Source organism: Protopterus annectens, chromosome 10.part0, assembly GCF_019279795.1.
Source record: "Protopterus annectens isolate FY-2018-M chromosome 10.part0, PAN1.0, whole genome shotgun sequence".
Classification (NCBI taxonomy): domain Eukaryota; kingdom Metazoa; phylum Chordata; order Ceratodontiformes; family Protopteridae; genus Protopterus; species Protopterus annectens.
The window spans coordinates 648,437,576-648,455,540 of record NC_056744.1 but is presented as its reverse complement, the minus strand read 5'-3'; the positions used below and the strand labels follow the sequence as shown (position 1 = coordinate 648,455,540).

Here is a 17,965-nt window from a genome sequence, read left to right as displayed (position 1 = left end):
AGTAAGCATCTTTTAAGTCTAGTGTTACCCAGAAACTTGAAAGAGGAAGAAGGGGTGATAATTTGTGAAGTGGCATCATCCTGAATCTGTGCACTATTACAAACAGGTTTAGGGGGAAAAAAGTTCAAGAACTAGTCTCAAAGCATTTTCTTTTTTTGACACTAAGAACATCCTTGAATAAAAACTCTTCTCCACCTGGGAAGGAGGAACTGGTTCTATCACTCCTTGGGACAGCATGTGATGAAGAACCGGTAGGAATAAGAGAATCTGATCTGGAGGATGAGGAATGACCCCCCCTGAAATATATGAACTTCCACCCACTGTCATCTATAACCTTGAAGAATGATCTTCGAAATCCATTTGCCTGAAAATATCTCTTGCCTGTGAGAGAAAAATGAAGACTCAGACTGAAAGAAAAAAAGGGGCCAGGGTGGGAGGAGGGTCATAAGGTTTCTTGAATAATTATTCAGACTTGTTGTACTGTCCTTGATTTTGGGAGGCTCCAGGCTTCTTTTTGGAACCCCTTCCCACTTCTTCTTAAACATCTGATTACCTGTAGTTTGATGCGACTGTTTATTTTGCTTTTGCCAACTTGGTTGAGAAGTTACAGAATACCTCAGAAAATCTGGAAAAGGAGGGCTGAAAATCTTAGAGATTCCCTGGATCAGCTTACCTCTTTCTTTCACAACACATTTTGATCAACTCTGCAGCAGACAGGCCAACAAATAAATTTCTATCCAAAGATGAATTTAAAATCTCATTTTTAACATCATCAGGGAGGTTATGAGAATGCAGCCATGCAAACCTTCTCAAAACAGTACCAGTGACCATATATCAACACAACACATTGTAAACAATGATTGCTGACCTATGCAAAAGAAAAAACTAAATTATTTAAAGCAGAGTTTTCCTCACAAGAAGAAAATACAGATTAAACATTCCTCATACTTTAACAATTAGTAAGAACAAACGTTAACATATGAGCCTCACAATTCAAAATTTTGAAAATCAAAGTTGCAGAAGTATACAATTTTTATAAAACTTAACTTTCCCATCTTTATTAGAAAGAGTAGGCCTGGAATTAACTAAGTGTTTAGCAGCAGTGGGATCAGCTAAAGCTATAGCTGCTGGGTCAGGATTGGGAATAGTGTACAAAAATGTAAAAGACTGAGTAACTTTATATATCTTATCTGCCTTTTTAGGGGCACCTGGCTGACTATAAGGAAATTTGCAGGTAATAACACACACATCCTCTAAAGCAGGAAGAACATGAGGAATGTGTGTAGATTCTGGAAATTCCTTCTGTAACAACTCATATTATTTTTGAGTGACTGAGAAACCTCAACGTTCTCCCACTGAAAACAGCGGCACATTCTACCAACAGTCTCAGAGAAAGAGAAAGAGAAACTCCCACAGGAAGAATCAGAAACTGAGCTCTCCTCAGAGTCTGAATCAGAAATATGAGGAGAAAACCCTGTATCTGTCCCTTCATCTTTCTATTCAGAATGTTGAATCTCTTCAGGAAAAGACATATCCTTCTGTTTTACCAAAAACTACTCTACAAGAAAGATCAACATCCTAAATGAAACCCGGAGCCAGACCCAGTGAACTGTCTGTCTAAGGAAATTTGAGGACTGGCAGACAGACGCTTATCTTTTGATTTCTTTTTGGCAGGAAAAATAGGGCTGTGTTACTAATGGCAGCAGCAGCTTCTCCAGGAACAGGCACAGCATTCTGACACAACAGAGAAGTCTTCCTTGTTCCCTCTCCCAGCACCAACAAGATTGGCTCTCCCTTGCCAATGACGGAACCTAACACCCGCAGAGGGCATGGCTATTCCCCTGATCCATAGTGGCTGTAGCTGCTACACCAGTGGGATCTAGGGTAAAAGATGAGTGGTCCGAGATGCAACAAATGGTCACAGCATTCATCCACATGCGGCTGAGGGAAATTGCTAGCCCGCTTGTGATGGTAAAGACTGTTTGCTTAACTTTCTTTTTGCTGCTGGAAGAGGACTCAACCATCAGGCTGGCAGTTTGTTCTATGGTCAAGCCAAACAATGCCTCTTTCCCATGAAGACTAGCAGCAAATACAAATAAAAATGCCAAGTCTTTAAAATTCATTTTTCTGAAGAGAAATACAGTAAAAAGCACTTCAAACACTTTGCCAGATCCAAAAATTAAAGGAAACAATTTCGGCACAGTAAAAATGATTTTCATTTACTTTACACAACTTTTAAAATGACAGAAAAAAACAGTCTTGTTTAAAAGTACAACACAATCTAGTGACAGTCCATTAAAACACAAAACTCCTAGCTTTAAAATAACTTTACTAAAGAGGAAAGCAATAAAACACAAGGTTTTTCCCCAAAGGATAATTATCTGCCCAGCAAAGGAACAGCACCAAGTCGACTGTTGATCCTTGAAAGCCTCTGAGGAGTGCAATCTTCATAAGCAGTAAAACTCTGAAGGGCTTGGTGCGCAAACTTGCCTTTTTGTCAGCTCAGCTGGAGCTGCCTGACAGTTTGGGCATGTGGAAGGAGCTCTGGAGATTTGGAAGCTGATGGGTTATTATATCATTGGCAGGATATAACCCATATAGTGAAGCCTTCTTCAAGCAGTGATCAATATGATGAACATCAGGAGGAACACTGTTATTCGCCCTTTCATTTTCTTCTTAATGTTTATTCTATGAGGGCTCACTCCCACATTTTTGTAACTGCTTAGACTTCATACACTGTAGGATACGCCATTTGATTTTTTTTTTTTTTTACCTAGGATGTAGGATGGGATGGAAATTCACAGGGGTTGCAGGCACTATCCAGCAACTGTCTAATTTTTCATTTCAATGTACATGGGTAAGTATTTAGTTAGTTAGGACTCCTTCCTCTGTGGCACCCTTCCTGGTAACTTTCAGCTCTAAAAATGGTGAGGTTATACTCTCCTTTACAGCTGAACTTCTTGCTTATGGCCATTGCTGAAGAGGTAACCTTGCATTTTAGCTGGGCATGTCCAACGGCTCTTTAGAGTTGGCTGGTACTATCCCCATCTATAATATGAAAACAATACAGCAAAGATCCTGTTACATGAACATCTACTGTATAGGTGAGTACTGTCACATAACAGTACTTCACCAGAAGTATCATAAATTTAGGAGCTACTTACACTATTTTTGGATTAGAGTTCCATGAATCTGACAAAAACATTTTCTTGTACAGAAAGTGACCCCTCGTGCCACATAATTTGCAGGAGGCAGACATTTCCTTCAGCTTCGTTCACAAAGTAGCTCATAAAATACATACAGAAAAGAATCATTCATAACAGTATACTCCTACACCCTTAGAGGAAAGAATGTAATACTAACAGGCAATATAAAACAGTGCAAATAATGGTTTATTTATTTATTTAAATGTTAATCAAGCAGGTGTTCTGGTCCAAGGACCTTTTTCAGCCAAGACCCACAAAAAAAGGCAACATACAACAACAAGAAACAGTTTCAAACAAGTGCAATTCTGTATGAAAGTAAAATATAAAGTTCAATGACCATTGCAAAATTTTGAAATATACAGAAATAAGTTTAAAAGGAGTACAAACTTGAATGGAAGCAAATATTAATAGAGTGAGTACAAGTATCAAAATGGGGGGGTAATAAAACAACAGTCACTTATACTTCCCATGGTACACCATTAAAACTAGTTATCAAAAAACTGGACCAGAAACATAAATCAGACATATATCACACTGCATAACAGTGGGGTTAACAACATAACACTCCAAAGCATTACGCCACACAACATTCACTGTAAAAATCTCAATGGTATTCACATGCCAGCAGTAGCACTGCTTAAACTAAACGAAATAAAATGGTCTTAAATCATAACGTGAAATCTTAACATCTTAGTTACTCCAGACTGAGCTAAATACAGTAACAGAATAGTATTTCAGAATTCTTAACAGCCTTCAAATAAACTAGGAGTAATGTGATAAGTTCTGCAAGGAAGACACATTTGTTTTCTAACAAAAAAAAAACGAGTAAGAATGTAGTAGTATGTGCGTGGGGTGGATGACTGAAACAGGCTTCCTGAAGTGATAGTAATGGAATTAAAAATGCATGGGACAGATATAATATAGCTATGGATGGGGAAACTAAGTTTCACTGATACTGAAACTTTCTGTAAAAATGAAATGAATGCCTACAGTCTAAACTTTTGGCTTCCAAGTCATGTGTTATTTGTTCCTCTCTGTAATATATTTTGTATTCTCTTATTGATTTTTTTATTTCTTCTTCTAAAATGATTGTAATTTAACTGTATTATTTTTGTTTATCTCAATTCATGTAATTGTTGCTACAAATTAATTTATATTGCTGGGGCTTTTCTCCCTGGGTCTCTGCTGAAAAAGGGCTTTCTGCCCAATCAGACTAACCCTGTCAACAAATGTCAAAATAAAATAATAAATTAAGATGTTTTATACAAATAATAATGGAATTTATTCAACTGTATTTGAAAAATAAAAAAAAAATTTAGGAAAAAAAGTAATAACTAAATAATACACCTATACAATCTTTGTTAACCTACATTGTAATTATTTCCCCATAATTAAACTCTGCAACAAATGCTCACCAAATTCAGCATTACAAACCTCTAAAAAGCTCTGTCCAAAATAAAGTCTGAGCAGCTCTGTCAGTGATGGACTTGAAGTCTGTTGGTTCTTCTCTAGCATTTACATATTCTGTTGGAAAAAAAAAACAGAGAACATTCATTACATTTCACAAATGCTGCCTATCACTGCTTCTGAAATACAGATCCAGATATAACAAGGCAGACATTCTACTAAGAAGTGGAAATGTATACAAAAGCAGTCTTAACATCAGCTTCTTGTGGGTGTGAATTCAAACATAAATGCTAAATATCACCTGCATGAATGTGTAGTGCCTCATACTTCTGTGTTCATAGGTAAATACTCAATAATTACTCCTCAGATGATTACAGTCCTAGTCAATAAAACCATACTCAAAAGTTACCTCCAGAGACAAGGAATACAACACAAGAACAGGGCGAGAGGTGGGGTCGGGTGGGGGTGAAGCAGTCCATTCAAGTACAGATAGTACCTTGCAACCTGACTGCGCTTTCACCCACCCAGGCATCCCGAAATTCGACCTGGAAAGCAGGCTGAAAAGTTGTTCATGGCTTCCTGTTGTTGTGTTATGTAGTGCAGATGTTTAATTGTTGCGAAGAAATGGGGCCAAAGAAGAGAGAAAAGTAGGGTGATACTGGCAGGAAAAATAAGTGGCTGAGCATTGAAAAGAAGAAAGAAATCATAGGTGAAATTGAGAGAGGAGGCAAAACAGGATGAATAGCAGAGCAATAGGGAGTGCCTAGGTCTACTGCCTCAACATTTTGAAAAAATAGAGAGAGCATCATGGATGCTAAGGTGTCAAAAGGAGCAACAATGGTTTTGGAAAATCACAGAAAAACAATTCATTAAGATATGGAGAAGCTGCCTCTTGTCTGGATCTAGGAGAGGCAGATGAAAGTAGATCAATAACTCAGACCATGATCTGTGATACAGATAAGCTCAATTTTGAAGACCTACAAAATAAAAAACCCAGGAAGCAGCTCACAGCAAACAAGTAGGGGATGGTTCCACAGATTTAAAAAAAGAAGTGGCATCCACAGTGTTCTGAGACGAGGAGAGTCAGCTATTCCTGACAAAGAAGGTGCACAGAAATTTGTCAAGGAATTTGAAGAACTGATAGAGAGTGAAGGCCATCTGCCAGGACAGACTTTTAATTGCGACGAAACGGGGCTTTTCTGGAAGAGATTGTCAAGTAGGACTTACATAACCCAAGAAGAAGCTAGGGTTCCAGGTCACAAGCCCATGAAAGATAGGTTCAAACTCCTCCTGGCAGCAAACGCCAGTGGAGACTTCAAGCTGAAGCCTCTGCTGATATCACTCAGAAAACCCAAGATGCTTTGGAAAAATTACTACAAAATCAAAACTACCTGGAATGTGAAAATCAAACACCAACACTTGGGTAGACCAGTCAGTTTTCAATGACTGGATTTTCAAGGAGTTTGCTCTTAGTGTAAAGAAGTATCTGACAGAGAATTTGCCAATAAAAGCTCTTCTGCTTCTGGACAACACCTCTGCCCCCCCCCCCCCCACACACACACAACAGTTAGAGGAAATTCTTGAGATAGACTACGATTTCATCAAGGTTCAATTCCTGCCTCCCAACACAACTTCTCTCATTCAACCTATGGATCAACAAGTTAATGCCTGCTTCAAGAAGCTCTACACAAAAGCACTCTTCTCAAAGCTCTTTGACATGACACATTTTTCAGATAAAACACTGAAGGAATTCTACAAGACTGAGTTCAACATTCTTCATGCCATATCATTCATCAAAAGTGCCTGAGATGGAGTGTTACAAAATGAGGCGGATGTGGAGGGACTGCTAAAAGACCATGATGACAAGCTCACAATGGAGGAATTTACAGCAGTTCAAAGAAAAAACTAAGTGAAATTTCTTCTGAAGATGAGGACGAAAGGGAAAAAAGACCTATGCCAAAAGCTTGCATTAAAGAATTTTTATCCAACTGGACAAGGTGTAGGCTACAGTCTTGGAGTGGCACCCCAACACAGGGGACGTCAATAGGATGATGGACTTGTTAAACAACACAATCATGCACTACTTGAAGGCCATCCTGGAAAATAGGGAGAGACAAGTCACCTTGGAAATTTTTTTTTTCACCTACACCTGCCAAGGAAAAGGCAGGACTGGGTGAAGAAGACTCCCCATCCAACAACTAAAGACTAAGTGAACTCTGCAAATAGTGCAAATATGGTTATCCCAGTTCATTTTTTGTCATGGACACTGGTGGGGCTGGGCAGAGAATGGGCACAAGTTTATGATGCTGACTTACCTGTTGTGGAGGAGGGAGATGGCATGGCCAAACTCAGTGGTGACACCTAGTAACACCTGCTGGAAAGCAAAAGACCACCTATGGAATAGGCCAGGTCAAGCTTATGCTGTTAAGCAACACAAGCTCCACTGAATTAAAGATGATGTGGGTGTCAGCATCCATATCATTCCTTGTCAAGCAGTTATTGCATATCAGCTGACCTTCTGTGGCAGTGACCCTTCTGGGATTAGTAGTCTGTCCGGCTCTCAAATTTCAGATGCTCATGTCCAGCTAAATGAATGAACCGATCAGGTCCCTGAACAGGAATGAGTAAGGCAGGTGGCTCTTGCTCAGTTCAGGATGTGTGGCTCTAGCCTACTGGGAGAATGAATAAGCCAAGTAGGGGAGTCACTGGCCAAAGTCCTGGAGAGGGATTAAAAAAAACAGACACCAGTATACACCAGTATACACTGTACTGTGTGTTATTTTGTTTGGGGATGTGGATAGAAAACTATTGTACGATGTTTTAAGTATAATTTATATCACATTAAAATGAAGTAAAACAATCATAATCAGAGACAACAGATATTCATTTCATAAGTCCTATCGCACAATGGTGTAATAATAAGCATGTATTTTAGCTGGACAAGAAAAATGTTAGCCTGCATTCTTAGATGGATTTAACATCGAATAAATACATATGTCACATGTAAGCCATAATTTTAGGAATACAGTAGTCATCCATTCCTCCTCCATCCCTCCTCCACATCTTCTGCTCTACTTAAGAGACGTTCTACACTTCAAATCATGTGTACACTTACCATAAATGTAGATGTTTGAGTGCATTCACTGTTGCAGTCATCACACTTGGGTTACCCTACCAGGGGTAGCCCTCTGTCAGCCCGAATACCAGAGGCTTAGTATTTCTGCATCGGTTGCTGTCACTCCAGGAATGACGTCAGGTCATGAGTGGTATAAAAACAGGCAGACGATGCCATTACATCAGTTTTTCTTGCTCCAAATGTCAGGAGCCCCCAAATAGGGAGCTAAGTTATGGTGGAATAACACCACCAGTAGAAAGTAAATACCAAATAGCCCTGTAAAGAGTGAGGAAGAGAGAGAGAGAGAGAGACAAGGGGGATGGAAGGTGGGAAAACAGGACTGCAACAGTGAATACACTCGAACATATGCATTTATGGTAAGTGTACACAACTGTACTATATTCTTCATGTTTCACTGTTGCAGTCATCACACTTGGGTTGATTCCCAAAGCTGAAGAATGGGTGGAGGCAGTCAAGCAGAGTTGGGACTGGCTAGTATGCCCTGCAGGACTGCGGTTGCAAAGCCTGCCCTGGATTTGGAAAAGATAGGCAGGTGGTAATGCTTGGTGAAGGTATGAACAGAGCTCTATGTTGCAGCTTCCAGGACGTCCCCAGTAGGGACCCCTCTGAGAAAGGCCGCAGAGGTGGAAGTTGCCCGAGTGGAATGTGTTCTGACCCCCTGTGGGGGTGGTTTCCCATGGTGTTTGTAACAGAAATGGATACAGTGTACTATCCATTTGGAAATGGTTTGTTTTGATATGGCCTTGCCCTCTGCCTCTGGTGCAAAGTTGACTAGTAACTGCTCAGATATCCTAAAGGGCTTAGTCCTATCCAGGTAGAATCTGTGCTGTCTGTTTACATCTAAGGAGTGCAGGATCCTTTCCCCTTATTTTGAAGTTTAGGGAAAAGGGTGGGCAAATGAATAGGTTGGTTGAGAGCCACACTGGACACCACTTTAGGCATGAAAGTTGGGTTAGTCCTAAGGGAGACCCTGTCAGCATGAAAAATGATGAAGGGTCCCACAGCCATGAGTGCTTGTAGTTCAGACACACTTCTAGCTGAAATGATGGCCAGTACCAAGGCTGTTTTCCAAGAGAGGAATTTTAACTCTGCTGAAGCTGCAGGCTCAAAGGGGGTTAGCGTGAGCTTTTCCAACACAAAGTTAAGGTCCCAAGCAAGGGTAGGTGCTCTTCTGGGTGCCCTTAAGTTGTTAGCCCCTCTAAGAAACTGCTTGATGAGATGGCGTGAAAAGAGAGGTGGCTCTGTGCTGTAATGAGCAGCGATGGCAGAGGCATGGATTTTAATAGAATAGAAGGATAGGCCTCTGTGAAGTAGGTCTGCAAGGTAATCCAGGATGAGAGGTAAGGAGGGCTGTGCTGGTTCAGCTCCTTTAGCCTGGATCCAGGAACAATACCTTTTCCACTTGTCAACATAGGATTTTCTAGTGGTGGGTCATCTGGCTTCAAGTATAATGTCTAGGACCAGTTTGCTTAGGCTGGCCACTGGAGGAGAGGTCAAGCAATAATCCAGGCTGCCAGGTTCAGGGTCTGCAACTGTGGATGCAAGAATTCTCCCTCTTGCTGAGTCAGGAGAGTTGGAATCTGAGGGAGGTGCCATGGAGGAAACAGTGACAGACTGCGCAGTAGTGGATACCAGTGTTGGTGTGGCCAGTCTGAAGCAATCAGGAATGCCCTTGGTCTTTCCTCCCTTATTTTGAGTAATACCCTTGTAAGAAGAGGTAGAGGGGGAAATGCATAGATCGAGAGGTTTACCCATTGGAAGGATAGGGCATCGACTTTCCAGGCCTTGCTGTGAGGTTCCCTGGTGTAGAATTTGCTGAGCTGGTGGTTGTTGTCGAAGGCAAATAGGTCCAATTTCGGGGTACCCCATTTCTGGGTTATGAGGCTGAAGGTGTTGTGGTTTAATTGCCACTTGTGTGGGTCTAGGAGATTTCTGCTTAAGCTGTCTGCCAGAGAGTTTTGGTTGCCTGGCAGGAATTGTGCTAGCAGGTGAATATGAATGGCTGAGGCCGTATTCCAAAGGGTCATGGCTAGCCTACAGAGTGGGTTCCCCCCTGCTTGTTGATGTATCACATCTGGTGTGGTGTTGTCGGTTTTGATTAGTAGAGGCCCCGGAGAGAGTAGGGGTCTGAAAGCTGTCAGAGCATGCTGAACAGCTAGCATCTCTTTTTGGTTGATGTGCAGATTAATTTGATTTGGGCTCCAGTAGCTCTGAATGCATCTGCCATCCAGGTGTGCACCCCAGGCATAGTCTGATGCATCTGTGGTTAGGGTCTGGGCAGTGAGGGGTTGTGAAAAGGGAAGTCCCTTGTTGTGGTTGCATGCTGCTGCCCACCAAAGAAAATCTTTCCTTAGACAAGGTATCATAGGTATAATAGTTTCCAAGTCCTGAGAATATTGACACCAAAGGCTCTAAGTACCACTGAAGTTTCCTCATATGCAATCTGGCATATGGAATTAGTAGAATGCAGGAGGCCAAGAACCCTAGAGCTTGCAGGATTTTCCTTGCGGATAACTGGGTTCTGGTGGCCAGCTGAGAGAAGTAGCCTGTCAGACAGACTTGTTTTTCTGGAGTAAGGAATGCCATCTGGGATGCTGTGTCCAGGCTTGCTCCCAGGAATACAATTTTCTGACTTGGGACTAGTTTGATTTCTTTTCGTTTATACTGTACCCCAGTGAGGTCAGTAGGTCCTTTACAAATGTCAGGTGCTGCAACAGCTTTTCCTGACTGTCTGTCTGAATCAGCCAGTCATCCAAGTAGAAGTAAATTTGAATATTTCTTTGTCTGCAAAAAGCAATGGCCGGAGCTAGGCATTTTGTGAAAACTCTGGGAGCAGTGGATAAGCCAAAGGGAAGTGCAGAGAACTGATAATGCATAGATCCTGCCCTTTCCTGCAAGAGTCTCTGATTGGGATGTGCAGATAGGCCTCTTTTAGGTCTAGGGTGGCTAACCAGGCATCTTTGGACAGCAAAGGAAGAAGCTGCTGGAGGGTGAGCATTTTGAATTTTGGTACCACCAAGAAGGTGTTTAGAATGGATAGATCTAGGATTGGGTGCCTGGTGCCCCCTTTTCTGGGTACCAGGAAAAGTATGGAATAGAAACCTATCTGGTCTGCAGGAACAGGCTGAATTGCCCTCATGGAGAGCAGGGAATGAACTTGGTTTTGTGCCTCTGCCCATTGGTTTGGATGAAGGTCTGGGAACCCTTTTGGGGTTGGCAGTATGTGGAAATAAAATTTGTACCCCTGGGACACTGTTGAGGACCCATCGATCGTTGGTGATGGAGGCCCAGTTTTTTGCATGGGAGGCAAGTTTTCCTCCTAGGGGCACAAGCAGGTGGGCAGAGTTTAGAGGTGGATTTGAAAAGTCATTGTGAATTCTTTCCATAAGGGGGTGGCTTAGCACTCCCTGTTTTAGAAGTGGAGCTACTCCATTGTTTAGATCTCTGCATTTCCTGGGACTGCTGTCTGGGGAGTCTGCTTCCTCTAGGTCTAGTCTGAGGCGGCCTTGAGGGGACTGGAAAGGACCAATGTTTTGTGGGACAATGCCTACTGAATGCTTAGTAACTTGGCTTGCAGAATGCATAAGCTCCTGTAATTCTTTATTTTCTGCACAGTCAGGGAAGGTAGATAATTTTTGTTTAATAAGTTCCATAGTATGTTGCTGGTATTTCAGCATGTGGAACTGACAATTTAATGTTCTAATGGCAAGAGTTGCAGAGGTGTATTCTTTTTTACCCCATCTGTCTAAAGCTCGGGAATCCCTATCTGAAGGGGGTGGGATTCTTAGCTGTGGTTGCTTTTATTCCTTTAGGTTCTTGGGAGATGACCTCTGGGTCAACAGTAGGATTTTTGAAAAGAAAATTGTGTGAGTCAGGACTCTGTAATACCTGTCAGGTTAGACTGGATTCCATAAAAACATCATCCACAACATCCAGCACAGGAGGAATAGCTACGGGTCTGTGTTGTGGTAAATCTAAAAATTCCCTGAGTCTCTTTTTGGACTGAGGATAATCCTGGCATTCCCAATGGAAATGCTCTCTCAAGGTATGTAAGGTTTCACCAAAACAAAAATCCTCTGGAGGAGAGGCAGAAGGAATGGATTCCTCTGCATCTGAATCCTCATAAGCAGATAAGGGCATGCCTTCATAATCAGAAACCTCAGAGTCGTCAGACTCTTGGTTGGATAAAGCTGCTGGGGACAAGTCTCTTTCTTTTAGCAGGGGTAGGCTTCCTACCCCAAATCAGTATGATAAGGTCTTCCGCCATTTTAAGCATTTGAGATTGACGCATGGAAGCAGGCGCTTGAGCTTGGGTTGTCATTTTTTTTAGGTGTAGTTCATACCCTGGGCCTTAGAAACTCTGTAGTTTTAGAAAGAACTGAAGATGCGAAAGAAGTCATCAGTTTGTGTCGAATATCGGTAGTGTGAAGAACTTCCTCGGAAGCCGGTGCCTGCTCAGCGGCTCCAGACCCATCCAAGGTAGAGACATCTGCAGGTTCCGTAGTCAGAGAAGAGTTTTGTGCCATACTGGACTCCGAACGGCTCTTGGTAGCGGCTTGCGAATCCACAGAAGCGGGCATCAGGGGCTGCAAAAGTGCCTCACTGAGTCCTGGCGAACTGGCAACTAGCTTAATGGAAGCGGCGTCTGCAGTTTTGGACCTGTGCCGTCTGTCTCTGTCTTTATCCTTACATTTTTTTGGAATATCGGTAGTCGGATGGGCTTACCAAAGCCATTTCGGAATACGGAGATCGAGAGCGAAAGTATTTAGCTACGATAGGGGCCCGACTATGTACAGTTCTGGCATTGAACAAAGCACAAAACTGACAGCCAGGGACATTGTCGTCTGGGCCTAAACAGGTGATGCAGTAAGAATGGAGATCTCGGTGTGGTATTTGCTTTCCACAGGCAAGACAACGGTTAACTTTTTCTGACATCGGTTAGAGCAAGAAAAAAGGATCCCCAATGGGGTACTCAGCTTTAGTAGACTTCAACTTCAATTTCAGAAACGAAAACTCAGGTAGCGGCCGACCGGCACTCGTGCAAACTGCTTCTGGCTCCTCGGCAAGAAAGACTGATGTAATGGCATCAGCTGCCTGTTTTTATACCACTGATGACCTGACGTTAGTCCTGGAGCAACAGCAACCGATGCAGAAATACTAAGCCTCTGGTATTCGGTTCGACTGAGGGCTACCCCTGGCAGGATAACTCAAGTGTGATGACTGCAACAGTGAAACATGAAGAACATCTACATTTTTTCAAATTTTTTACTGTCTTTTTTTAATTTTGTTTGGGTCGGGAATGAATTAAATAATTTTCCATACATTTGTATGGGAAATGGCATCTTACAATTCGACCGTTTCGCAATTCAATTGCCATTCCAGAAAGGATTACAGCTGAATTTTGAGGTACCACTTGTACTTCGGTTTACCTTGAAGGTGGCCAGGGTGCTTTTCTGCAAGCAGAAGTTTGTTCCAGTAATGCACTGGCATATTACCTATCATGCAAACACATCTTATTTATCTGATGAAGGTTTAAGTTTTTTTAAACATATAGTTCAAGAATCATTTGTCTGAGAAAGAACGGAAGACCAAGGAGTATCAGGGCTTTCATGATTTGAAAGTCTAGACAAAAGTCAACCATGCAGGAGTCTATAAAATAATGAGTACAGGGAGAAGGCTGGCAGCCTATCTGGATACCTAAGGGTATTGAGGCCACCGATCTTTTTTTGCTAGGAATGTCTGAGGTCACTCAAGACGAGTGATCTGGTTTATCAAATATGCTTAAAGAAGCACTATATTCAATAACAGCCATGATAAGAGAAATTGAAGGGGAACTGAGAGTTATCTGAAGCCAGAAGAGATATATCTGCAAATTAGTTCAAATACAGTTTTCCATTGTCTTGCAGAGACATGATGGTCAAAAATAAGGCCACATCAATAAGGGTACCTAAACCCCTTACAAAAATACCTGACTAAAGGGGTGTGTCACCTATATGGCATGATGTTTAAATGCTTTGCTTATTATAAGGAACTATACTACTTTTTACACATTTATTTTGAGCCCTTTGTCCTTGCACCATGTGTTAACATAGTTTAATCCTTGTTGGAGCAATTAAGAGATAATAAAAGAACAAATAGCAATGTTGATGAACGGATGGGAGATTAAGTATATAATTTATCCTCTGAGAAGTCTATGTTCCTTGATGGCCTTAGTGCCTTAGCACTGTATAGTGAACATGTAAACAACCAATTTACAGTCATCTAAAAACTTACATAGCCATACGCTAGGAGTGCTGACTTGAAAGTCCGAGAAATATATGCCAAATTGGAAATGGCCCTACAATGAGCCCCTAAAATTTTTTTTGTCTTCAGAAGTGGCAGTTGTACCTCTACCCACATGGGTTCTTTCTCACAAACCATTAGTTATTCTCTAGACAATATATGGATTTACATACATATTTACACGTCTGTCAATGTCTGCCTGGGAATAGCAACAAAGGCCTTGGATAGGTCCAGATACACTGTATGTACTTCATAACTGGTATCTGCTGACTGGTCACTTTTAAAATAAGTTAAGGTTAAAAGCCCTGCCTCAGATAAAGCTGAAAGTACAGTTTTGTACCTACCATAAATGTAGATGTTCGAGTGCTAATACAGCTGCAGTAATCACAGATGGGTTTTCAGCCGTCAGGCGGTCCCTCGGTCGGCCGAATTCCAAAGTCTTGGTCCGGCGTCGGTTGTCGTCGCTTACTCTTCTGACGTCAGTAAGGCCAGAGTATATAAGACACAGCCGACGCCATGTTCTTCAGTCTTTCTTGCCCCAGATGTCAGGTGCCCCCAAAAGGAAGGCAATACATAAATAAGGCTTATCTACATATGCAGGCAATGCAATGTAATGCAAAATCAGTGTAAGCAAGCAAATAAAACATAGCAGGATAACCCAGTCAGGTGGTATGAAGAGGTTGTTAGGCCCCATGCCTTTACCAAGTGGGGAAGGAGGGAGGAAACCTGTACTGCAGCTGTATTAGCACTCGAACATCTACATTTATGGTAGGTACAAAACTGTACTATGTTCATCGTGCATACAGCTGCAGTAATCACAGATGGGTAGAGTCCCAAAGCTATGCATAGGGTGGTAGGTACTATGAGGAACTGGGTTGAGCCAGAATGCCCTGCAAAACAGCAGTGGCAAAGCCTGCTCTTGTTCTGGAATATAAGAGTAGGTGGTAGTGTTTTGTGAAGGTATGTACAGAACTCCAAGTGGCTGCCTCCAAAATCTCCTTAGTAGGAACGCCTCTGAGGAAGGCTGTAGAGGTGGCTGTGGCCCTGGTGGAGTGAGATCTGATACCAGTAGGGACAGATTTCCCATGATAGGAATAACAAAACCGTATGCAGTGGCCAATCCACTTGGAAATGGTCTGTTTGGTAACTGGTTTCCCTTGAGCCCCTACGGCATAGGACACAAAAAGTTGTTCTGATTTCCTGAAGGACTTTGTTCTGTCCAAATAATAACGTAGCTGCCTATGGATGTCTAAAGTGCGAAGCAGACTCTCCCCTTTGTTTTGAGGGTTAGGATAAAAGGTAGGTAGGTATATGGCTTGATTTAAGGCTACCCTGGATACCACTTTTGGCATAAAAGATGGGTTGGTATGAAGGGAAACCCTGTCCTGATGGAAGATGAGGAAGGGCTGCACCGCCATGAGGGCCTGTAATTCAGAAACCCTACGAGCTGAAGTGATGGCCAGAAGGAAAGCTGTTTTCCAGGACAAATGTTGCAGATCTGTTGAGGCAGCAGGTTCAAAGGGAGGCAATGTTAATTTTTCTAGTATGTAATTAAGGTCCCAGGCTGGTATTGGTTGCTTCCTTGGAGGTCTTATATTCTTAGCCCCTCTGAGGAACTGTCGTAAGAGTGGGTGAGAGAATAAAGGAGGATCCGTGTTGAATTCTGCAGAAATGGCTGAGGCATGTATTTTTATGGAAGAAAATGAAAGTCCACTGTTCAGGAGTTCAGCTAGGTACTGTAAAACCTGAGGCAAGTTCAATTTTCTAGGGTCCTGGCCTCTTTTCTCATTCCAACAGCAAAACCGCTTCCATTTTGGAGTAAGCTTTTCTAGTAGATGGTCTTCTGCCCTCCAAAATGACATCCTGCACCTCCTTGGAGAGTAGGGACTGTTGTGGTGTCAAGGAATTTTCCATGCAGTGAGGTTGAGTGTTTTCAGCTGACTGTGAAGAGTTTTGTAGCTGTTCTGAGTCAGTAGGAGAGGCATTAGAGGCAGGGACCAGGGAGGAGTATGTGTTAGGCTCCTCAGGAGTGGATACCAGTGTTGCCTTGGCCAATCTGGAGCAATCAGTATCATCCTCGGTTTGTCTGTTCTTGCTTTCAAAAGCACCTTGGGCAGAAGGGGCAGAGGTGGGAATGCATAAACTGTCCATACTGTCCAACTGAATGAAAGGGCATCCACTTTCCAGGCCTTTGGATGAAAGGTCCTTGAACAAAACTTTTTCAGTTGATGGTTCCTATGGGAGGCAAAAAGATCTATGTCTGGCCTCCCCCACGCTTGGATTATCTCTGTAAACACCTGAGGATGTAACTTCCATTCATGTGGATCTGTCATATTTCTGCTTAGAGTGTCTGCCAGTGTGTTTTCCAGTCCTGGCAAGTACTGTGCTTGAAGTTCGATTTGTCTTTCCAGAGGTTCCAAAGAGTCATGGCTAGTCTGCACAAGGGGTATGAATGTGTTCCTCCTTGTTTGTTTATGTACCACATTACTGTGGTGTTGTCTGTTCTTATCAGTAATTGTCCTGGATGCAGGAAGTCCTTGAAAGCTGTAATTGCATTTATTACTGCTAGCATTTCTTTTTGATTGATGTGAAGGTGCTTTTCCTTTTGGGACCATCTGCCCTGAATGCACCCGTCCTTCATGTGCGCCCCCCAGGCGTAATCTGAGGCGTCTGTGGTTATGACTTGTTTTGCTTGAGGCTTGCAGAATGGAAGGCCTGTGTTTACTTGACATGCTTGGGCCCACCATAGAAATTCCTTTTGCAAACATGGAATTATTGGTATAATTGCTTCCAAACTGTGACTGTGTTGAGACCATAGATTTTTTAGGTACCATTGAAGTTTCCTCATATGCAGCTTTGCACATGGGATTAGAAGAATGCAAGATGCCATGAATCCCAGAGCCTGCAGGATTTTCCTTGCAGTAAGCCTGGTACTTTTTGCTCGTGTTTTGAAGTACTGAGATAGTTGCCCTCGTTTTTCTGGCGTAAGATATGCCATCTGGGTGTTTGTGTCCAAGTTGGCACCCAGGAAGGTTATTTTCTGAGATGGTGTTAGTCTTGATTTCTCCTTGTTGATGGTATATCCCAGAGAAAGCAGTAACCGTGTCACATATGCCAGATGTTCCAGTAGTATGCATTTGCTGTCCGCTTGGATCAGGCAGTCGTCCAGATAAGGGTAAATTTGTATCCCTTGAAGTCTGCAGTAGGCAATCACTGATGCCAGGCACTTTGTGAATACTCTGGGCGCAGTAGATAAGCCAAAGGGCAATGCAGAGAATTGATAGTGGATTGAACCTGCAAGAAATCTGAGGTATCATCTGCAGCTTTGTCTGATTGGGACATGCAGGTATGCCTCCTTGAGGTCCAACGTTACCAGCCAAAACTCCTTGCCCAGCATGGGAAGAAGTTGCTGTAATGTGAGCATCCTGAATTTTGGCACGAGTAGGAATGTGTTTAGGATGGATAAGTCCAAAATGGGTCTCCAGTCGGTTCCTTTTCTTGGTACCAGAAAAAGTCTTGAATAAAAACCTTGACCTTGTTGGTGTGTAGGTACCTTTTGTATAGCTCTCATGTTTAGGAGCTTTGAAATTTGCAGTTGTGCCTCTGCCTTTTGATTTTGTGGCAGGTTTGGCATGCCTCTCATTTTTGGAAGAGTGTGAAATTGAAATTTGTAGCCTCTGTTTATAATGTCCAGTATCCATTTGTCTGTTGTGACAATATGCCAATTGCTTGCAAATAATGCTAGCTTCCCTCCCAAAGGTGCTGTCAGCTGAGACTTGCTTGGCATGGAAATGAGGGAGTCATTGGGTTTGCTTCCTGTATTGTTGTGCACTGTCTTCACCACCTCTTGGTGCTGGAGATTGCCATTGTCTGCCTCTATATGATCCTTGTGATTGCCCTCTGCCCCTTGTGCATCTGTATCTACCTCTTTGGG

General features: G+C 42.4%; 1 protein-coding gene across 1 annotated transcript in view; it reads right to left on the bottom strand.

The window, feature by feature from the left end:
• NDUFS8 (NADH:ubiquinone oxidoreductase core subunit S8) overlaps nt 1-17,965 on the bottom strand; it is a 517,217-nt gene that overhangs the window by 174,064 nt on the left and 325,188 nt on the right. Inside the window, exon 4 of the mRNA XM_044085488.1 lies at nt 4,641-4,730. Coding sequence (XP_043941423.1) covers nt 4,641-4,730 — 90 coding nt within the window. The remainder of the gene's footprint in view (nt 1-4,640; nt 4,731-17,965) is intronic.